At 45.9% G+C, this 24,391-nt stretch overlaps 1 protein-coding gene across 2 annotated transcripts; it reads right to left on the reverse strand.

The window, feature by feature from the left end:
• Positions 1-542: 542 nt before the first annotated feature.
• Positions 543-19,742, reverse strand: ankrd34a (ankyrin repeat domain 34A). Of its 2 annotated transcripts, none has more exons than XM_026185621.2 (2): positions 19,615-19,742; positions 543-4,656 (listed from the first exon to the last, which is right to left on the reverse strand). In XM_026185621.2, the coding sequence occupies exon 2, from the start codon at positions 4,570-4,572 to the stop codon at positions 2,974-2,976; it is 1,599 nt and encodes a 532-aa protein (XP_026041406.2). In that variant the 5' UTR covers positions 4,573-4,656; positions 19,615-19,742; the 3' UTR covers positions 543-2,973. The 2 variants fall into 2 exon arrangements, with proteins under 2 accessions (XP_026041406.2, XP_026041404.2); XM_026185619.2 differs by having other exon boundaries at positions 19,583-19,730.
• Between the last annotated feature and the right edge of the window lie 4,649 nt (positions 19,743-24,391).

The following is a 24,391-nucleotide window of genomic DNA, read 5'->3' on the forward strand; positions in this document are numbered from 1 at the left end:
TAAAATAGAATACAAATGCTATTTTATTCAATTGTGTATATAGTATTTTATTCTATTCTATTGTGTACAGTTGTGTACAGTATCTTATTGATATTTTATTCCAGTCTTTATTTTTTTCTAATTTTTCTATGTAACTTTGCACTGTCCACGCGTGGGACTAATAAAGGTTATATTATCTTACCGCGGTGACGGGCATTGAAGAGTTTCTATGACACATCGTCAAGTGTGGATTGCCGTTTAATGTGTTCGTTTTTAATATATTCCCCTCAGCGCTTGTCTGTCTCCCACCTACAATTGTCTTGTGTGCTCCTGTTACCTGTTTAGAACAGTTGTTTTTGTATTAGGATTAGCCTTGTGGACTGACTGCATACCTACGGCTCATTCCTACTGCAATGGGTGCCTCCCTCGGGTAACACCATGTTGATGCCTATAGAACTAGTAACAGTGGGCTTGGTTTTTTCACAGGATTATATATAAATAAAAGTGAACTGAGGGGGTCATAGGTTCAGCTGTGAGATGAGGACACGCCCCAGTTTCCAACGATTTTTCCACCTGTTTATTAATAAAGGTGCTTCTGATTTAAAACCTGCTAACATCTCAGAATAAAATGAGTGAACTGACTTTTTCTGCCCAAGCTGCTCCTTTAACAGGGTCCCCTCGTGCTGAAACAGGTGTAGTGTATAACATTACAGATTTGTTTTTCAGTACTTACAGTGTGAACTGGTTTCTTTGGAGTATCATAAACAATAAACCAATGTTTCTCAACACAAGTTCAATCAAAATATCATCTCTGAAAGTACAGACACAGGAAACGGGTAAAATAAAGATGGGTTTCCACAGATATACCAACTATTATATTGACTATAGATCATTACAGTACATACAGCGCAGTAGGTAGTTTTACACGTTATCAATCAAACAGGAGCGTATAAATAAATATGTCAGCTTTATGAATGAAAACAAGTTAGTTTGCAGCAGGACGTTTGTGTCTTCATCTGGTAGCAGGAGGAAAATGGAAATGACCTCAGTGCAAATTGTGCATCTGTAAACATCAAAGGAGTCTGATTATTTCTCTTTAGGCCAGTTCAGGTCTGAGTGGAGGAGAGGATGAGAAATTCGGAGGAATCTGAGGAGCTTTCTGTGGCTAAACATTCAGACAATTAAATGAAGGTAAGGAGAGCTTCACCCACAAGTTTCAACTTCAACCTGCTGGAAATCTCTGAGGGAGCTACAACGGTGAAACGAATTACCACGTGTATGAGCAAATATGTTAAAGAGCTCTAGTATTGGGTAATTTCAGTTATCCTTTCTTTTATTCATTAAACTGATCTTGGGTTGGAGTTCTTCATCGAGCTTTCCTTGGATGTAAGAATTTTACACCAATATTGTGGATCTCCTACTGGTCATCCAGAGGTACTGCAGTTTGTCTGTGGCAAAACGATGCAACAGGAAGCTGTTCATCTGTTTGCCACACTATAAAGAAGTAATCGTGACTGTCACTGGAAGACATTAAACACTGTATATCAAATTATGGCCCACTAGGCCAGAACCAACCCACCGACTGCTCCAGGACTTTAGTCAAATGCGTGGCTGACTGCGGTGATACCAGCATTTACTTTGCATGGAAAATTTCAAGTACTTCTGCATGATGTTTGACTCATAAAGAATAAATATCAACGTTTTCTAGTTCAAAAATACTCAACATTAACATTTTATGCTTTTGAGGACCCACTGTAACCTACAAGTTGTAATGCACATGCACCGTATGAAAAGCAGGTGATCGCTGTGTCAGTTACATATGTCATATGGTTTATTAGGAACTGAAGGCATGCAGATGGTGTAAATAATCTTCCTTCTGAGTTTAATTTAAATTTTAGATGTTTTAAGAACTCCTCCTTGTATGTCAGCACAGTGGCCATGCTGATCAGGGGGAGCCGGGCCTCTGCACAAACAAGGTAAGTATATCCTCATAACTCACTGTATTTAAAGTGATTTTCAAGCACTTTGGTTTCTTAAAGATGCCAGAACAGTATTTGTGATCAAGAATACGTAGTTTGATTTAAAATGCAGCTTTCGTACTAATATGTTAAAACAAATTAGGACTACCTGTGAAGACACTGCTGACAAGCGTCACGCAATGTCACTGAACAGCCACATAAAGCACCATTACTTAATTTAATACAGGTTTGTAAACAGCTTCGTAAGAAAATAAGGTCTCACATGTTGATCGTTATTTAGTTTCTTGGATTTAATATTTATTTTATTCGAATTTTGAAAGCAGTACAATTTGATATTTTCTACTTGTTATTTTCAGAGCCCATGATCTTGCACATGATCTGCGTGTGGACGTACACGTCCATGAACACGTCTCTGCGTGTGGACGAACACGTCTCTGCGTGTGGACGAACACGTCTCTGCGTGTGGACGAACACGTCTCTGCGTGTGGACGTACACGTCTGCGTGTGGACGTACACGTCTATGAACACGTCTCTGCGTGTGGACGTACACGTCTAGGAACTCTCTATATACTTGAGTCTCATCAGAAACGCTTTTTCAATAACCTAAAAAAGAAGTCTAATCAACTTAATACTGCTATCACCTGCATGAACCTGCACAGACATGCACACGTCATCATATTCTCAGAATAATCTGATTCCTGAAGATGTGATGTTATATATGAAAGGTAATCGGTAAGGTGATAGAGTCTAACTGCATGTTGCAATGATCTTTAATGTTGGTTGGATTAAACTCATACTGACCTCACAGTTTCACACCAGGAACAGACAAAACCTGTATTAAACCTAAACTCTTCTCAGGTGAATTGAGTCCTTGTTGGTGCAGCTCTCCTTAAAGACCACACCATGGTATTAATTTGAGTTCATCTGTGATGATCTAATGGAGATGCTTCACAGTAAATCAACCCCTGATAAGTCTCTGCAGCTACCCTTTGCTTTGCTCCCTTGTCTTCATTCATCAATCCCCGTTGGACTCAATGACTTTTTCCGCCAGAATCTCCTGGAAGGTCGAAAGCTGCTTCATCTGCTCTGTCTGCATTGAGTGTCTCCTCATCAGCTTCTTCTTCATCTTGAAGTCTGGGCCCCGTTTGGGTGAGGCTGGGGCTACTGGAACCAGGATCTTGTGTCCGGAGTTGATGGGGGAGGTGGGTTTCCCATTGGCCCGGATGTCAGGGATGGGTCTCTGCGGGTTGATGTTAAGCGGAGGCAAGAAGCCGGGCCTGGTGTGGGAGATGTGGTCCAGCAGCAGGGTCCCAGAGCCCCGGCGCTCCAGGAGCCCTGGGCCACGCCGTCGCATAGTGATGGGAGAAACTGAGTTGGGGATGTTTTCCAGAGACTCCCTGGAAGAACTGGTGACCAGGGACAAGGGGGAAGCGTTGTACCTCCTCCGTTCTACCGAAATCCTCCCAGAGTCCGGTGATCCAGGAATGGACTCTGGACAAAGGTGGGTATCTGACTCATAGTGCTCCATCCGTGTGAGCTTGGGGTGAGCTAGGGTTCGGGCCACAACTGTCCCAGGTCCAGCAGCGTTCTCCTGGGATTCTGGAGCTGTGTTCCTGCGGTAGAGGATCTGGTGCTGCTGCACTTTGTCAGCCCACGATGGACCAGACAGCCCTGCGCAGTCCTCAGAGCAGGATCGGTCAATGAGTTTAGGGGATGTGGGGTCGTGCGTCTCAATGCTGTGACGCCGTGACAATAGTGGCCTCACCGGCTCTGTGACAGTCAGTCCGTTCATCTCTGTGATCGTCTTGTTCAGGTTGCTGTTGCCCTCCTCCTCCTCCAGACCTCCATCCACCCGGTCCTGGGGAACCCCACTGAGAACTGAAGGTGCCACCAGGCCCCACGGTTCTGAGTTCAGACGCTTAAGCAGTTTACGGGGAGGTGGCCTCTTCTCACCTGGAGGTCGAGCTGAAGGTAAAGGTAATGCTGAGGTGAGTTTGAAGCTGAAGATCCCTTCCTCATCTTTGTCTCCTGCAGGGGAGGAGGTGCCAATCTCCACCTCAGAGGGTGACATACAGGCAGGAGACAGTTTGTCCACAATGCCTGGGGATGGTGGGGAGTTGAGGTACTGTTTGGTCTTCTTGGTGCCTGACGGAGATGTGTCGGTGGTGATGATGATCACCTCCTTGCCCTTGGCCTTGCAGGAGTCCAGCAGAACCTGCAGGGTGTCACGGTCCCCTTTGTTGATGGCGTGGACAAGAGCAGAGGAACCAGAGTAGTCTTTGAGGCTGGGATCGGCTCCGTTCTCCAGCAGCAGTGACACCACCTCCTTTCCTGCCTGCTCTGCACAGGCATGCATCAGCGCTGTCCGGCCACTCTTATCGGGGATGTTCGGGTCAGCTCCTTTCTCCAACAGATACCTCACCATCCTCTGCCGGGTCTGTGGGTCATCGTAGCTTGCTAAGCAGGCAGCAGAGATGGGCGTCTCGCCACGCTCATTGCCCTCATTGATGTAAGCGCCACCCTCGAGCAGCAGGCGGGTCAGCCTCAACTTCCCCTGGAAGACAGCTTTGAGGAGGGCATTCCCCTCAGTCTGCAGGGGTCCTCCATCGCCCATGATCCCTTGCCTCTCCTCAGACCTCCTGCCCACAGGATGCTGGCTTAATGCTGAATCTCCATCCTCCTTGATAAGTTACATGACCTGCAGAAAAAGTACATTGAGGTGAGTCCACCTGAATAAAAAAAACATGCTAACATGATGGAACCAAAGATACTATTTAAATTCTATGGAGTTTTTAACCACTGATATTTATTGAAACTCTTTCTGAGTTGACGTCAGTAATAACTTCCTCATCCTATTCTCATCAATTCTGTTGTACATGTACAATGACAATAAAAGACTATCTTATTGTATTCTCCAAATCATCAATGTGACTTATAGACCCTTCTTTCCTACAAGACTGCTCAAAGAATTCCTACCATTAATCAATACTTCAATCTTAAATATGTTCAACCTATCTCTGCCTTGAAGCTGGCAGTAGTAGGTTTCAGAGCTCATCACAGCACAGAAACAGCTTTACAGGGAGTGCAGAATTATTAGGCAAATGAGTATTTTGTCCACATCATCCTTTTCATGCATGTTGTCTTATTCCAAGCTGTATAGGCTCGAAAGCCTACTACCAATTAAGCATATTAGGTGATGTGCATCTCTGTAATGAGAAGGGGTGTGGTCTAATGACATCAACACCCTATATCAGGTGTGCATAATTATTAGGCAACGTCCTTTCCTTTGGCAAAATGGGTCAAAAGAAGGACTTGACAGGCTCAGAAAAGTCAAAAATAGTGAGATAGCTTGCAGAGGGATGCAGCAGTCTCAAAACTGCAAAGCTTCTGAAGCGTGATCATCGAACAATCAAGCGTTTCATTCAAAATAGTCAACAGGGTCGCAAGAAGCGTGTGGAAAAACCAAGGCGCAAAATAACTGCCCATGAACTGAGAAAAGTCAAGCGTGCAGCTGCCAAGATGCCACTTGCCACCAGTTTGGCCATATTTCAGAGCTGCAACATCACTGGAGTGCCCAAAAGCACAAGGTGTGCAATACTCAGAGACATGGTCAAGGTAAGAAAGGCTGAAAGACGACCACCACTGAACAAGACACACAAGCTGAAACGTCAAGACTGGGCCAAGAAATATCTCAAGACTGGTTTTTCTAAGGTTTTATGGACTGATGAAATGAGAGTGAGTCTTGATGGGCCAGATGGATGGGCCCGTGGCTGGATTGGTAAAGGGCAGAGAGCTCCAGTCCCACTCAGACGCCAGCAAGGTGGAGGTGGAGTACTGGTTTGGGCTGGTATCATCAAAGATGAGCTTGTGGGGCCTTTTCGGGTTGAGGATGGAGTCAAGCTCAACTCCCAGTCCTACTGCCAGTTTCTGGAAGACACCTTCTTCAAGCAGTGGTACAGGAAGAAGTCTGCATCCTTCAAGAAAAACATGATTTTCATGCAGGACAATGCTCCATCACACGCGTCCAAGTACTCCACAGCGTGGCTGCAAGAAAGGCTATAAAAGAAGAAAAACTAATGACATGGCCACCTTGTTCACCTGATCTGAACCCCATTGAGAACCTGTGGTCCATCATCAAATGTGAGATTTACAAGGAGGGAAAACAGTACACCTCTCTGAACAGTGTCTGGGAGGCTGTGGTTGCTGCTGCACGCAATGTTGATGGTGAACAGATCAAAACACTGACAGAATCCATGGATGGCAGGCTTTTGAGTGTCCTTGCAAAGAAAGGTGGCTATATTGGTCGCTGATTTGTTTTTGTTTGGTTTTTGAATGTCAGAAATGTATATTTGTGAATGTGGAGATGTTATATTGGTTTCACTGGTAAAAATAAATCATTGAAATGGGTATATATTTGTTTTTTGTTAAGTTGCCTAATAATTATGCACAGTAATAGTCACCTGCACACACAGATATCCCCCTAAAATAGCTAAAACTAAAAACAAACTAAAAACTACTTCCAAAAACATTCAGCTTTGATATTAATGAGTTTTTTGGGTTCACTGAGAACATGGTTGTTGTTCAATAATAACATTATTCCTCAAAAATACAACTTGCCTAATAATTCTGCACTCCCTGTAGTGAAGGTTACAAATGATCTTCTTATGGCCTCTGACAGTGGACTCATCTCTGTGCTTGTCCTGCTAGACCTCAGTGCAGCGTTCGATACTGTCGACCATAATATCCTATTAGAGCGATTAGAACATGCTGTAGGTATTACAGGTACTGCACTGCAGTGGTTTGTATCTCCTGATCACAATATCTATCTAATAGACATACAAGGTCTTAAATAATCAGGCCCCATCTTATCTTAATGACCTTGTAGTACCATATCACCCTATTAGAGCACTTCGCTCTCGCTCTGCAGGCCTACTTGTTGTTCCTAGAGTATTTAAAAGTAGAATGGGAGGCAGAGCCTTCAGTTTTCAGGCCCCTCTTCTGTGGAACCAGCTTCCAGTTTGGATTCAGGAGACAGACACTATCTCTACTTTCAAGATTAGGCTTCAAACTTTCCTTTTTGCTAAAGCATATAGTTAGGGCTGGAGCAGGTGACCCTGAATCCTCCCTTAGTTATGCTGCAATAGACGTAGGCTGCCGGGAATTCCCATGATGCATTGAGTTTTTCCTTTCCAGTCACCTTTCTCACTCACTATGTGTTAACAGACCTCTCTGCATTGAATCATATCTGTTATTAATCTCTGTCTCTCTTCCACAGCATGTCTTTATCCTGTCTTCCTTCTCTCACCCCAACCAATCACAGCAGATGGCCCCACCCCTCCCTGAGCCTGTTTCTGCCGGTTAAAAGGGAGTTTTTCCTTCCCACTGTCGCCAAAGTGCTTGCTCATAGGGGGTCATATGACTGTTGGGTTTTTCTCTGTATCTATGAAGCACCTTGAGGTGACTTTTGTTGTCATTTGGTGCTATATAAATAAAATGTAATTGAATTGAATAGACTCCAGTTTGTGCATGTAAATGGAGAGTCCTCTTCACACACTGAGGTTAATTATGGTGTTCCACAGGGTTCAGTGCTAGGACCAATTCTGTTTACATTATACATGCTTCCCTTAGGCAGCATCATTAGAAGACATAGCATACATTTACACTGCTATGCAGATGACACCCAGCTCTATCTGTCCATGAAGCCAGATAACACACACCAATGAGTTAAACTGCAGGAATGTCTTAAAGACATAAAGACCTGGATGGCCGCTAACTTTCTGCTTCTTAATTCAGATCAAACTGAGGTTATTGTACTCGGCCCTGAAAAGCTTAGAAATATGGTATCTAACCAGATTCTTACTCTGGATGGCATTACCTTGGCCTCCAGTAACACTGTGAGGAACCTTGGAGTCATGTTTGACCAGGACATGTCCTTCAACGCACATATTAAACAACTATGTAAGACTGCTTTCTTCCATTTGTGCAACATCTCTAAAGTTAGAAATATCCTGTCTCAGAGTGACGCTGAAAAAACTAGTTCATGCATTTATTACGTCCAGGCTGGACGACTGTAATTCATTATTATCAGGAAGTCCAAAAAACTCCCTGAAAAGCCTTCAGCTGATCCAAAATGCTGCAGCAAGAGTCCTGACAGGGACTAGAAAGAGAGATTTCTCCTGTATTGGCTTCCCTTCATTGGCTTCCTGTTAAATCCAGAATTCAAAATCCTGCTCCTCACATACAAGGTCTTAAATAATCAGTCAAGTCAAGTCAAGTTTATTTATAAAGCACATTTAAAAACAACCGAGGCTGACCAAAGTGCTGTACAATAAAATACAAATATAAAATACAATAAAACACAAGTACATAAAAACACCTCACTGATAAAACAATAAGTTAAAACAATAAGTTAAACCTTGCTAAAAGCCAATGAGAAGAGGTGAGTTTTAAGAGCAGTTTTAAAAGTTCCAAGGCTTGTGGAGAATCTGATGTGAGGAGGTAAACTGTTCCACAGTCTGGGTGCAGCCACAGCAAAAGGCCTCTCTCCCCTAGTCTTTAATCTGTACCTGGGAACATCTAAAAGCATCAGGTCTGCTGACCTCAGAGATCTCCTGGGGCGGTAAATGCTAAGAAGCTCTGCCAGGTAAGGAGGTGCAGTACCGTTAAGAACCTTAAAAACAAACAGTAAAATTTTAAAATCAATCCTAAAAGCAACTGGGAGCCAGTGGAGAGAGCAGAGGACCGGAGTGATGTGGTCTCTCTTTTTGGAACCGGTCAGCATGCGAGCAGCAGCGTTCTGCACCAGTTGGAGGCGATGCAGACAGGAACGATCTAAACCAGCATAAAGGGAGTTACAGTAGTCCAGCCGTGAAGTGATAAAAGCATGGACCACCCTTTCTAGATCGTTCCTGCACCGGTAGGACTTCACTTTAGCTAAAATCCGTAGATGATAAAAAGATCCCTTGACTACGGAGCTGATTTGTTTATCAAATTTAAAAGCACTGTCAAAAGTAACACCAAGGCTCTTAATGGAGGAAGTACATTCGGAAGTTAGGGGTCCCATAAAATCAAAGGAAAGGTTGGGGTCTTTAGGAAGCCCAAACACAATGACTTCATTTTTACTTTTATTTAGATGTAGAAAGTTAAGAGCCATCCAAGTCTTAATGTCAGACAGTCAGGAGAATAACGGCTGCAGAGAGTCCTTACAGTCTAACCTCAGAGGGAGGTAGATCTGAATCAGGCCCCATCTTATCTTAATGACCTTGTAGTACCATATCACCCTATTAGAGCACTTCGCTCTCGCTCTGCAGGCCTACTTGTTGTTCCTAGAGTATTTAAAAGTAGAATGGGAGGCAGAGCCTTCAGTTTTCAGGCCCCTCTTCTGTGGAACCAGCTTCCAGTTTGGATTCAGGAGACAGACACTATCTCTACTTTCAAGATTAGGCTTCAAACTTTCCTTTTTGCTAAAGCAGATAGTTAGGGCTGGATCAGTGGCTCAGTGAGCTGAACTGGCGTTTAAGAAAGGAGTAATGCAGCTGGTCAATGATGGCGGGAGATCTCTGTTAGCTCATTGAGCGTCAGCTGACACTTGTTGCCAGGTGTGGAGGTTTAATGATGTGCTTCAGTCTGAACAAACAGGTCCAGAGTTCAGCTGAGTCTATCTGCTCTCACAGCCAGAAGTGAGTGTGAGTGAGTGAGTGAGTGAGTGAGTGAGTGAGTGAGTGAGTGAGTGTGAGTGTGTGTGTGTGTGTGTGTGAGTGTGTGAGTGAGTGTGTGTGAGTGTGTGAGTGAGTGTGTGTGTGGTTCTTCAAGGTTCTTTATTATTATTTGTCACATGCATAGTTATACAAGTATAACACACAGTGAAATGTAGCCTGACACGCTCCTCGACATGTGCAAAAATTGTGTGTGTGGGGGGGGGGGTGTAGAGGAAGAATATATATATATATATATATATATATATATATATATATATATATATATATATTCTTGTCTTTATGTCAGTGGCTTCTATCTCCTCCTTTGGCCAGCCTATTACCCCCAGCAGGGTACCTGATCACGGGCAGGGCGTACGTGTTGATGGCCCGGATCTTGTTCTTACCATTCAGCTGACTCCTCAGGACTTGCCTGACCCTCTGCAGGTACTTGGTGGTTGCAGCTTTTCTAGCGGCCTCTTCATGGTTCCCATTCGCCTGTGGGATCCCCAAGTACTTGTAACTGTCCTCTATGTCTGCAATGTTGCCTTCTGGTAGTTCAATCCCCTCAGTTCTGACTACCTTCCCTCTCTTTGTTACCATCCGACTACACTTCTCCAGTCCGAACGACATTCCAATGTCATTGCTGTATAGCCTGGTAGTGTGGATCAGTGAATCGATGTCTCGTTCACTCTTGGCATACAGCTTGATGTCATCCATGTACAGGAGGTGGCTGACAACTGCTCCGTTCTGTAGTCGGTATCCGTAGCCAGTCTTGTTAATGATCTCACTGAGGGGGTTCAGGCCTATGCAGAACAGCAGTGGGGACAGAGCATCTCCTTGGTAGATCCCGCACTTGATGGTGACTTGTGCTATGGGCTTGGAGTTGGCCTCTAGTGTTGTACGCCACATCCCCATTGAGTTCCTGATGAAGGCTCTTAGGGTCCCATTGATCTTGTACAATTCTAGGCATTCCAGTATCCAGCTGTGGGGCATTGAGTCATAGGCCTTCTTGTAATCAATCCAGGCAGTGCACAGGTTGGTCAGTCTGGTCTTGCAGTCTCGGCTGATTGTTCTGTCTACCAGTAGCTGGTGTTTTGCGCCTCTGGTATTCTTGCCAATTCCTTTCTGTGTCCCGCTCATGTATTGACCCATGTGCCTGTTCATCTTAGCCGATATGATGCCTGACAGGAGCTTCCATGTAGTACTGAGGCAGGTTATTGGTCGGTAGTTGGAGGGGACCGGTCCCTTCTTGGGGTCCTTGGGGATCAGGACCGTCCGGCCTTCAGTTAGCCATTCCGGGTGTCTCTCGTTAACTAGCAGCTGGTTCATTTGTGCTGCCAGACGCTCGTGGAGTGCAGTCAGCTTCTTCAGCCAGTAGGCGTGAACCATGTCGGGCCCTGGTGCTGTCCAACTCTTCATACTGGAGACCCTTTCTTGGATATCTGCCACTGTGATGGTTACTGGACCCTGTTCAGGGAGGTCGCTGTGGTCTTCAGGGAGGTCATTGGGAAGATGGCCCCAACTGACCGAGTGCTCAGTGAATACCTCAGGCAGCAGAAACCCAAGAAAGAGGAGGGAGACGAGGAACCATCATGGAAGGACAGGCCCCTGCACGGTATGTACCACCGGCAGATAGAGGAGGTGGCTGATATCCAGAAATCCTACCAGTGGCTGGACAAAGCTGGACTGAAAGACAGCACAGAGGCACTAATCATGGCAGCACAAGAACAAGCTCTGAGCACAAGATCCATAGAGGCTGGGGTCTATCACACCAGGCAAGACCCCAGGTGCAGGCTGTGTAAAGATGCCCCAGAGACAATCCAGCACATAACAGCAGGGTGCAAGATGCTAGCAGGCAAGGCATACATGGAACGCCATAACCAAGTGGCCGGCATAGTGTACAGGAACATCTGTGCCGAGTATAACCTGGAAGTCCCGAGGTCAAAATGGGAGATGCCCCCAAGGGTGGTGGAGAATGACCGAGCTAAGATCCTGTGGGACTTCCAGATACAGACGGACAAAATGGTGGTGGCTAACCAACCGGACATAGTGGTGGTAGACAAACAGAAGAAGACGGCCGTAGTGATCGATGTAGCGGTTCCGAATGACAGCAATATCAGGAAGAAGGAACACGAGAAGCTGGAGAAATACCAAGGGCTCAGAGAAGAGCTCGAGAGGATGTGGAGGGTGAAGGTAACGGTGGTCCCCGTGGTAATCGGAGCACTAGGTGCGGTGACTCCCAAGATAGGCGAGTGGCTCCAGCAGATCCCGGGAACAACATCGGAGATCTCTGTCCAGAAGAGCGCAGTCCTGGGAACAGCTAAGATACTGCGCAGGACCCTCAAGCTCCCAGGCCTCTGGTAGAGGACCCGAGCTTGAAGGATAAACCGCCCGCAGGGGCGTGCTGGGTGTTTTTTTATATATATATATATATACACACATACATACATACATACATATATATATATATATATATATACACACACACACACACACACACACACACATATAGTATATACACTGGGTGAATGTGCAGTAGTAGCAGCAAGCAGGTGAATTCTGTACATTAATATGAATAGATATCTGACTATTTTACAGGATAGACAATATAAACATATTTAAAATTAAAGGAATTGAAATGTACATTGTGCCTTGGTTTAGTGTCTGGAAGAGTCCTGTCTCAGTCAATTATAGATGATGTGAGAGGGCGGGTGTGTGTGTTTAGGGCACGGATGGCTTGGGGATAGAAGCTCCTCTTGAGTCTCTCTGTCCTTGCCCGGAAGATGCGGAACCTTCTACCAGATTGCAGAAGTTGGAACAGTTTGTTGCCAGGATGGGATGGGTCCTTCAGTATCTGCGCTGCTCTAGTCCGGCATCTCCTGGTGTAGGTGTCCTGAAGCGGGGGGAGAGCAATCCTGCAGCAGCGTTCTGCTGTACGGATCACTCTCTGGAGAGCTTTTTGGTCCTTCACACAGCTGTTCCCAAACCACGATGTCATGTTCTGTGTGAGGATGCTCTCCACAGCGCCTGTATAGAAAATCCTGAGGATCTTTGGAGAGACCCTGAACTTCCTCAGTTGTCGTAGGTGGTACAGGCGCTGCCTAGCCTTTTTGGTCTGGACCTGAATGTGGGCAGCCCATGTCAGGTCTGAGGAGATGTGGACACCAAGATACTTGAAGGACTGCACCCTCTCCACTGGAGCTCCATTGATGATAATGGGCTTGTAGTCTCTGTGCTGACCCCTTCTGAAGTCCACCACCAGCTCCTTGGTCTTGCTGACGTTCAGCTGGAGGTGGTTGTCCTGGCACCACGATGCCAGATTCTTCACTTCATCCATGTAGGCCGCCTCATCGTTGTTGGAGATGGCACCCAACACCACTGTGTCGTCAGCAAACTTCACAATGGTGTTGGAGCCATGGGTGGCCACACAGTCTGAAGTGTAGAGGGAGTAGAGCAGTGGCGAGAGGACACATCCCTGAGGTGCTCCTGTGTTGATGGTGATGCTGTTGGAGAAGCACCTGCCCACCCTCACCACCTGAGTTCTGCCAGTGAGGAAGTCCAACACCCATGCACACAGACGGCTGTTAAGTCCCAGATCCCTCAGCTTTGTGAACAGTCTGCAGGGCACTATTGTGTTAAACGCTGAACTGTAATCAACAAACAGCATTCGCACATAGTTACCCTGTTTCTTGTCCACGTGGCTGAGAGTGATGTGTAGGACGTGGGCGATGGCATCCTCTGTGGATCTGTTGGATCTGTAGGCAAACTGCAGCGGATCTGTGGTGTCTGGGATGGAGGAGGAGATGATGTTCTTCAGCAGCCTCTCAAACACCTTCATTACTACCGAGGTCAGTGCAACTGGCCGGTAATCGTTCAGGGATGAGGGTTTGCTGTTCTTGGGCACAGGGATGATGGTGGATCTTTTGAAGCATGTGGGGACCACAGACTTCGCCAGGGACTCGTTGAAGATGTAAGTGAACACACCTGCTAGCTGGTCAGCACAGCAGCGCAGCAGACGGCCGGTGATGCCGTCTGGCCCCGCCGCTTTCCTTGTGTTCACTCTCCTCAGTGCCGCTCGGACGTCATGCTCCGCGATGCTGGTCACCGGTCTCTCGCTGATGACATCACGGTCCTCGGTAGTCAGGCGGTAGATAGCATTAGCCGCCTGGCTAACCTCGAAACGGGCGTAGAACCGATTCAGCTCATTGGTGAATGCAGAGTTTACCCACATAACCTCTCCACTCTGCTCTTTTATTAGTTTATGTCTTATGCTTTTATGATTCTGTAAACTGCTTGCTTTTATTCTACTATGTACAGTGACCTTGAGTGTTTTGAAAGGCGTTTTCAAATAAAATGTATTATTATTATTATTATTAGATACCATATTTCTAAGCTTTTCAGGGCCGAGTACAATAACCTCAGTTTGATCTGAATTAAGAAGCAGAAAGTTAGCGGCCATCCAGGTCTTTATGTCTTTAAGACATTCCTGCAGTTTAACTCATTGGTGTGTGTTATCTGGCTTCATGGACAGATAGAGCTGGGTGTCATCTGCATAGCAGTGTAAATGTATGCTATGTCTTCTAATGATGCTGCCTAAGGGAAGCATGTATAATGTAAACAGAATTGGTCCTAGCACTGAACCCTGTGGAACTCCATAATTAACCTCAGTGTGTGAAGAGGACTCTCCATTTACATGCACAAACTGGAGTCTATTAGATAGATATGATACAAACCACTGCAGCACAGTACCTGCAGTAAAGCTGTGTCTGTGCTGTGATGAGCTCTGAAACCTGACTGAAACTCTTCAAATAAACCATTCCTCTGCAGATGATCTGTTAGCAACTACTCTTTCAAGAATGTTTGATATGAAAGGAAAGTTGGAGATTGGCCTATAATTAGCTAAAACTGCTGGGCCTAGAGATGGTTTTTCAAGTAACAGTTTAACTACTATGTTTACCCTTAGCCAGCAGTTTAAAATTTCCTTCAATGTCGCCTGCTCTGGCCCCTGGAAGACAATTGACTATGGTTGCTGGTGTCTCTAGCTTCACATGTCTGAGAACAGAATCACCAATTACCAGAGTTTGACCACCGGCGGGTGTGTCGCCGAGTGGGGAAAAACGGTTAGACACATGAACAGGTTGGTGGTGTACCTGGGGCTTCTGTTTAAGAGCTCAGCACCTGTTATCTCAATCTCTACCCCATCTCGGCCCATTATCTTGGATACTTTCTCTCCTGTTTCACTATCTGAGCTGGTAAAATTAGTGAATTCAGTGAAAGCATCCTCCTGTTCACTTGACATTGTACCTGCATCATTTTTCAAAATGTCTTCCAGTTTATTGGCCCATGTGTGCTCACTTTAATCAACTCTTCACTGGCGTCTGGTATAGTTCCGGTTTATTTTAAAAAACGCTGCAATTCTCCCACTTTAAAAAAAACCCTCAGCTAGACCCCTCTCTTTGGAGCAGCTACAGACCTATCTCTAAGTTACCGTTAATCGCTAAGCTTCTAGAAAAGGTTGTGGCTAAGCAACTTATGGCAGCTCTAGATAAACATGGAATTTACGATAAGTTTCAGTCCGGTTTTCGTCGATTTCACTCCACGGAGACAGCTCTTCTTAGGGTCTCAAGCGATATCTTGATGAATAATGATGCAGGAAAATGCTCTGTTCTACTCGTGTTGGACCTCACATCGGCTTTCGACACAGTTGACCATCACATCCTCATTGAAAGGCTGAAAAATTGGGTTGGTGTATCTGGAACTGCATTAGAGTGGTTCTCCTCTTATCTCCATCACCGATCCTTTTCTGTGGTAGTCTCCGATTTTAGGTCATCCTCTACCTCCCTTACTTATGGTGTCCCTCAGGGGTCAGTTTTGGGGGCTTTATTGTTTTTAATACATCTTCTCCCCCTCCAGAATATAATGGGCTCTTTTGAGGACATTTCTTATCACTGTTACGCTGATGACATTCAGTTGTACGTTTCTTTTATGCCCGAGGATTTATCTAAGCTTTAGCATCTGAATGATTGCTTAGATTCGATCAAACGTTGGATGGCTGCAAATTTTCTCCAACTCAACGAGGTGAAAACCGAAGTCCTCGTATGCGCCCCTGATAGGTTTCTATCGCAGATAGTGAAAGCCCTCGGTCCTCTCTCACTCTGTGTTAAATCCTCTATCAGGAATTTGACTCGAGTCTCACATTGGATGGGCATGTGAAATCTCTGGTTCGGTCTTGTTTTTATCGTTTAAGAAATGTGGCTAAGCTAAGCCCGGTTTTATCTCGCTCTGAACTGGAGATTGCTATACGTGCATTTATTTCGTCACGCTTGGATTATTGTAATCCACTGTTTATGTGTCTAAGCAAAGGTTCTCTGGATCGTCTGCAGGTTGTGCAAAACACTGCAGCTAGGCTTTTGACAAAATCCTCCAAGTACTCACATGTGACACCGTTGTTATCTCAGTTACACTGGCTTCCTGTTAAATTTAGAGTCAATTTTAAGATCCTGGTCTTGACCTACAGAGCTGTGCACGGACTGGCACCAGCCTACATCTTTGATCTGCTACAGCCCTATGTCCCTAGCAGGTCTTTGAGGTCATCTGATCAGGGCTTACTTGCTTTAAAAACACTAAGAGGAGGACTAAGGGTGACAGAGCTTTTGCCGCTGTGGCCCCGAGACTGTGGAACTCTCTCCCCCAACATTAAGAACTGTGGACTCAGCAGCTGTTTTTAAAAAACAACTCAAAACTCACCTTTTTAAAACTACTTTTGGTTAATTTTTTGCCTGTTTTATTTTCTCTTTTTATGACTTGTAATCTTATGTGCAGCACTTTGTGATTCTATCTCGAAAGGTGCTATATAAATAAAAAATTATTTATTTATTTAAGACTATGCTTACTCCTCACCGTCACTCAGCCGTCCTGTTTCCCCGGTTGCCCGGGGCAGTCTCCCAGGGGACAGCTAGTGGGGCCTACGCTATCTTCGGCTGCACCGGCTACAGGGGCCTTGCTAGCTACAGATTTTTCAAGGGTTCTAAGCCGAGTCTCCATTTCAGTAATCCTGGCCTCCAGAGCTGTAAATAGGCTACATTTATTACAAGTATCATTACTGCTAAAGGAGGCCAAGGAGTAACTAAACATCTGACACAATGAGCAGGAAAGTGCAGGAGGGACAGGTGAAGAGGCCATGCTGCTAACGAGTTGGCTACGAGCTAAGCTAAGCTAGTGAAACCCTAAAGCAACCGTAAGTGAATATAAACAGTGTTGGGGAGTAATGGAATACATGTAACACTGTTCCGCATTTAAAATACAAATATGAGTACCGTAATTGTCGGGCTATAAGCCGCTACTTTTTGCACGAGCTTTGAACCCTGCGGCTTTTAGTCAGGTGCGGCTTTTCTATGGATTGTCCATGATTTTTGTGATATCGTAAGACGATTTGTTTTGTTTGTTCCGCTGTTGTACGGCACTACGTTGCCTGGCGGAAGGATCGGGGTTCAAGAGTGGTATGTTGGTCACATGTCCATCCGCCAGGCAACATAGTGCCGTACAAGTAGCGCGAAAAACAAACTTCAAAGTAGCGCTACGCGTTCAGCGGGAGTCGTGGATGACCAGCGGCGATAAACTTGCGAAAAGCAAGTTATGCTCAACTCCACCGGTGGATTCTGACAGCGTGGAAAAGTGTGAAAACATCCACGATCACCAACGGATTTCGAAGGGCTGGACTGTTGCATGATGGAGAGGAGGACACCGCCACGGCCCTTCTGAGGGTGTTCGACTCTGACAACGAGGATTTCTTTTGTTTTGAAAGTGACAACGAAGGAGAGAAGCTGAGAGTGGATGACGAAGCCATCCTGAGCCTGTTCGTTTCCGACACTGGAGGAGAGGACTTTGGTGTTTTTAGTGCGCAGGAAGAAGAGAAAGATGGTGGTGAATGACTGACTTTTCTTCTTGTTAAAGCCGTGTCACTGCACCTGAGCCTAAAAGGTAGTCCGAATCTATTTTTCTGGTGTGCTGTAGGTTATTGTTATGTACTACATGTGCAAATATGTACCCATAACTTGTTTTTCAAAATATTAATAAAAGGGGTGTGTCTCCAAACAGCCATCTCTTTCCTGACAATTCGCTTTGTGCATATTCTCTTACATATGATAAGTCAACATTGAAATACCTGCGGCTTTTGGTCAGGTGCGGCTAATGTATGTACAAAACAGGATTTTCCCCTGATTTTAGCTTGTGCGGCTAATATTCAGGTGCGCTTTGTAGTCCGGGAAATACGGTAATTGTATTCCATTACAGTTACCGTTTAAAAAGGTGGTATTCAGAATACAGTTACTTTGTTGAAATAAAGGGATTACACAGCGGTCTTTTCCTGTTTCATATGTTCAGCTATGCACCCTCTGTATATCTCGCTAGCAAAGTTGACCCAGACAAAAGTAAAGCTAGTTTTCAGCTAGAGCCCGACATGAACCCGACGTATTAGTCAGAGGTCCCTTTACTACGGTTCGGAGCCGCGGACCTGTTTTATATACGCGCCGAATAGTTTTCTGCACGAGATCGCTGCAAAAAGTGCAGCCTTACCTAATGTCCACCTACTGTTACTCATTTATATTAAGATTTAAACATCTGGTTGGTGTGGAGGGTAACCTTCAGTAATAGTAATAAATCACACAGCAATAGGACATTCATGTAGTTGTAAAAAGCATGATAATATATTAAGTAATCCAAAGTATTCAGAATACACTACTGTCATTGAGTAACGTAACGGAATAAGTTACAAAATACATTTTGTACTCTGTAGTGGAATACATTTTAAAAGTAACCTTCCCAACACTGAATATAAATTAATGAGTAAATACACCAAGAGTGTGTTTCAGAGGACGCACATGAAGATTACACTACGAAATAAGAAGTTACTATAAGTTTTGTATTAAATTGCTACACAGATATACTACGGAAAAACACCACTGTGTTGGAACAGGAACAGGAAGTGATACTCTACTGCAGAGAGAACGAACACCAAGTGACAGTATGTGTACTGCATATATGCCTGCGACCTGATGAAGGTCGGATAGACCAACGTGTGTGCAGCAGTTACATGTAACTGTTTCATGAAGCAATAAGGCAAAAAATATTGAGATGACAAGCTGAGTCTGAAGGAAATAAAACACAAAAACGGGCTGTTATTTGTGTGTGTCTGTGTGTGTGCATTTTTACAATGTTTACATATCCTTATGGGGACCAAAAATTGGCATGCTACTATACTTGTGGGAACCATCAGTCACTTATGGAGACAACGTTTGAAGACATTTCTGAGGTTCAAAACGGGGTTTTCGTGTCAGGGTTACAGGCAGCTAGGGAAAGTATTACGTCAATTATGTCCTCACTAACATATGAAAACAAGTATGTGTGTGTGTGTGTCTCTGTGTGTGAGGTAGTGTTTCTACTGCAGCATACCATGTAGTACTACAGGACACTATTAGAGATCGATCCCTGATCACTGATAGATTAGATAGATTACTGATTACGTCACGTGTCCCCACGGTCACCTGGCACACAGGTGGAACCTCCGACTCATGACGACAACGATGATGATGATGATGAAGGTGAGCTGTGGAGGAATGCGGATCTCTCGGTTTCTACGTCACTGCGCTGCTGTGACGCACGCGGATCTATATTTACACACGCATGAGACACGTGCACGCGCGTGTCCCATCGCAACGCGCGTGCACCAAGATGAAGATAAACGATGTTTCTATAGCTTCATCATCATCATCCTCAAACATCTCGAGGCATCACAGCGATCAAACGGACCCACACATGCACGCGCGTGGTACCGGTCCCGGGAGCGGCGATGCTGGTGGCGATAACGATGATGAAGATGGAGCAGAGCTGCAATGATGGAACTGATGAAGGTGTGTTTGGTGTTCTTACCCCGGCATAAAGAAGCCTCTTTATCGACTCACCGACCGTTTGAGTCCGTCACCGACCGCTGCTGTTTACCGACGGACTGACGGAGCGCTCCTCCTCCTCCTGCGCGTCTTCCTCCTCCTCTTCCTCCTCAGTCTCAGCGGCTTACAACGGATTCACCCCCCCACCCCCACCGATGGTTAACGGCACAACCGGACATTTTAAACATTTCTCCCTGATCAATAACCTGATCAGACTGAAGCTCTGTTTTTAGTTCCGCTGCTTCATTTTAATAGAAATCACCTGTTAGATGGCCACGGCGTTTCCATGGCAACCGTACACTTCCTGTTCGCACGAGGGAGAGTTTTGCTGCTAAAAAAAACATTTCAGCGCAGACCAGCGATTATTATGGGATGTTTGTAACTGTAAGAAAGCAGGTCAGAGACTCTTCATCTCATCATCATCTTCATTATTATCATCATTTTTTATTTTTTTATTACCTGAAGATAAAAATAAAATACTGCAGCGCTCGCGCGCGCGCGCACACACACACGCACACGCACACAGTGGTGCTATTATGGAAACAGTTTCTATGGTAACTGATGTCCTGAATTCCTGCAGAAGTGTTCCCACGGTGACACACACACACACACACACACGGCGTGTGTTTAATGCTAGCATTTTAACGAATCAGCTGATGTGTTTTTGCTGAACATGCTGGAACCTCCTCACCTCACCAAATTCAGAAACCTTCATCATCCTCATCCTCACAGGGATGCTGAAACAGGGGTGTTCTCCTGTCTCTTTGAGGGTTCTCCAGGTTCCTCATCCGGTTAACTGGTGATAATAAACCTGCCATTGCCATGAATGTTGGTTTATCTCGTTGTGTCAGATTGGCCACCTGTCCAGTTGTACTCCACCTTTCAGCCTATGACAGCTGGAATAGGCTCCACCCCTCCACGACCCTGAAGTGTCTTAGCATAGAATCTCAGTGACACAGAGGAGCAGAGACGGGTACCTGATGTTTGATCTGTTTCTGATCATTTGCTGAAGGAAACTTTACAAAGTGCATTTTGGGCAAATGTTCAAACTCGCATCAGCCTGTGGGACAGGTGTCTGCTCCGGTGTGAGCAGCTGAACGTTGCAGGTTTGTCACAGACCAGTTCTGTTGCAGGGTGTCAAATGTTTCCTCCAGGTCCATCACAGCATCTTGGTTACGACAGAGGTATCCAAATCCATGATCACTGTGAGAATTTTCCCATCTCCACTGACATCACGGCATCAGCCAAGCTTCACCTGTTTATAATGACAGGTGCTGCTCAGTTTAAGTCCTCGAGTAAATATATGGCATTTGGGGAATGAATAATCAAATAAAGGCATGTTAGAAAATGAATCTGTGCAGTGTCTTGATGCATGCTCAATCATCCAGGTAAGGAAATCCCAAAAGGTTGATTCTGTTCATCTGGACATTTTCAGTGGGAGAAATGTTTTGTCACTCATCCAGGTGACTTCTTCAGTCTCAGCTGACTGCAGGTTTCCCCAACCATATAAACAGGACATTTGCACAATGACTGAAACCAGCACCACTGAATGAACAATGGCGTGGGAGCTCAGTTCCTTGATCATTAATATGCGAATTGTTATGACCATTGAACAAAGCCAATTGATGAAGGCCTAAGGAGCTTGGAAAGAAAAGCGTCTGGACTTCTTTGAGTAGCTTGAAGACGTTTCACCTCTCATCCGAGAAGCTTCTTCAGTTCTAAGGTCAAATGGTGGAGAGTCCCAGATATAAACCTAGTGGGAGTTTCCCCCCACAGAGGGACAAAAGGACCCCTGATGATCCTCTAATCATCTGAGCCAAGGTGTAAAACTGGGTGTGGGTCCCAATCAGCCAGAGTTTCGGGTGTGTTCATTGTGAAACCTGGCCCCACTCTATCATGTGATTTCCTGAGGTCAGATGGCCCAGGATGTGAGTGGGCGTTAAGGCGTCTGGGGAGGATCTCAAAACTGGATTATAGATGGCAGAGAGTTGGTGTCGTAAACCCCGCCTCTGTTCAAAGATGGTCGCTCACAGTGGACATAGATGGCTTCTTTCACTCCTCTTTCAAACCATCTGTCCTCTCTGTCCAAAATGTGAACATTGGCATCCTCAAAGAGTGTCCTTTATCCTTAAGATGCAGATGGACCGCTGAGTCTTGTCCTGTGGAGGTGGCTCTTCTGTGTTGTGCCATGCGCTTGTGAAGTGGCTGTTTGGTCTCTCCAATGTAGAGGTCTGAGCATTCCTCGCTGCACTGTACAGCATACACCACATTGTTAACTCATTCACTGCCATTGATGTCTATAGCCGTCAATTGCAGTCAATGAGTCAATGGGTTTAACTCATTCACTGCCAATGGCTGGCAGTGAATGAGTTAAGTCTGTGTTTTGGAGTTTTGTCTTTCAGGTGAACCAGTTTCTCTCTGAGCGTGTTGCTGGGTCTGAAATGCACCGGGATGTCATGCTTGGAGAAAACTCTCCTGAGTTTCTCTGATACACCGGCTACATAGGGGATGACAATGTTGTTGCGTCTGTCCTTCTTATCCTCCCTCGCTGGTGTCTGGTCTTCTTTTCTGTGCCTCTTTGCTGACTTTAAGAACGCCCATTTAGGATGGCCGCACGTTTTGAGTGCTTCCTTTACATGTGTGTGTTCCGGGGTAGCGGTCATGTCCGGTTAGGGGCTCTGTTGGCTCTCCGGTGACTGTTTCCTCGCGGCTGCGTGCAGCGGGGCTAGGGGAGGGTCTGTGCTGACGGACGTGGGTTACTGACCTGGTAGCCTGGCTGCCCCTGGGTGGGTCCGGGATGGGCGTGAGGTTCTGGGGGCGCTCCGTCTCTGGGCTGGGACCCGGACAGGGCCTCGGGGGCTTGGGTCCTGGTTGGTGTGTTGCCGGGGTTGTGGGCGGGTGGGTGCATGGGGGCCCAGCCCTGGAGCAGGGTGCCGCCGGTGCGTCGAGCCACCTGGGGGGCTCTTCAACTGGTGGGGGAGATTGTCACATCTTGCAGGAGCTTTCCTCTCCTCAGGAGCTCTCTCTACAGGAGGGGGAGATACAGGAGAGGTGGAGGAAGATCTCAGCCTGGGTGTTTATTGTCTTATGTAGTCTGGAAGATGAGTGGATGGTGGGGTGGGTGCAGTTTTCTCTGTGGTGGGGTTGGGTGGACTGTCCCGGGCTCTGTGGGGCCGGGCGGCGCTGCTGCACTGGGCCCGGTCTGGATGGGCCTGGGCCCCCTTTCCCTGGCGGGTCGCGGAGTATGGGGGTACCTACTGGGGTCAGCGGGGGAGCTGGCCCCAGGGAGGGGTCACTTGCCCCTCCCTTCCTTCCCTCCCCATCTCCAGCTGCCTCCCTCTTCCCGCTCCACCACAACCACCCACACATGCAGGGCCTTGGAGTAGGGGTATGTCACCAGGGTGCAGAGGAGGCCTATCTCCCCCCTACCACCACTTCCCCTGCCAGTGGCGGACCCCCTGTGCACATTGAAGAGAACGGCAACATCGAAGTTTACCGGAAGCCCACACACACGGACCAGTACCTCCTCTTTGACTCCCATCACCCTCTGGAACACAAACTTGGAGTAATCAGGACCCTACACCACCGGGCAGAACATGTTCCCTCTAAGCCTGAAGGAAAAAAGAAGGAACACACACATGTAAAGGAAGCACTTAAAACATACGGCTATCCTAATTGGGCGTTCTTAAAGTCAGCAAAGAGGCACAGAAAAGAAGACCAGACACCAGCGAGGGAGGATAAGAAGGACAGACGCAACTAGGGATGGGTATGGAAAACCGGTTCTTGTTGAGAACCGGTTCCCACTGTTTCAGTTCCTTGGAATTGTTTGCCATTTTTGCAAACGATTCCCTTATCGATTCCAGTCGCCCCGAATGACGTCACCACGTTGCAGAGCGTCATTTACCTGGCAGGAAACACAGCGGCTCAAACGCTCGGTTACACTTTACAAGAACGGATGACAACAGGGCAACTTGCAATACTTGCAAAGTAGATATTTCATTTAAGGGAGGAAACACTACGAATATGCAAAAAACACGTGATGACCTTACATGAATGTCGTGTTTTTAATTCCGCTCCGGACTCATGAATCTCAACCCAGCAGCAGCGGTAACGTTTGCACGTCCTCTCCCGTTAATGCGGCAGGTAAATAATCAACTAACATATTATGTTAGCGCGATCTGCCTTATTACAAACCTGCCATTACTGTGCATTTAGTGACCATGATGAGAGAGACAGAGTCTGGCTCAGATGCTGCCAGTTCTCGCTGCAGTCTGCCGGTAGCGTCTCCTTTCAGGCAGGATAGATGAACGTCACCGAGCAGTGACTCAGTTTGTGGTCAAAGGCTTGCACCCGTTTGCCACAGCAGATGATTTTCAGTAAGTGAATGTGTTTAATTGTAGGCAGGGACATTACTGGATATTCTTGTGTAATTGCTACAGAATAATTTATGTTATACTTTGTTATTGCTACAGAAGAATATTTATTTTATTATTTTACATTTACAATGTTTTTTCCTGGGGACCCTGTGACACCCCATTGAAGAGCCGCAGGCTGGATCTCTTAAGCTCTCACTGCTGGGTTTGTAAGGCCATGTTACTCCTAAATTTCTATCTTGTTCAAAGAGAAGATATAAAACAAAGTTCTGAGCTAATCGACCTTAGTGTTCTCCTTTTTAAAAAGAATCGATAAACAGAATCGAAAATGGAATCGAATCGTGAAAATCTTATCAATACCCATCCCTACACGCAACAACATTGTCATCCCCTATGTAGCCGGTGTATCAGAGAAACTC

This window comes from Astatotilapia calliptera, chromosome 11 (genome assembly GCF_964374335.1).
Source record: "Astatotilapia calliptera chromosome 11, fAstCal68.1, whole genome shotgun sequence".
In the NCBI taxonomy this organism is placed as follows: Eukaryota; Metazoa; Chordata; class Actinopteri; order Cichliformes; family Cichlidae; genus Astatotilapia; species Astatotilapia calliptera.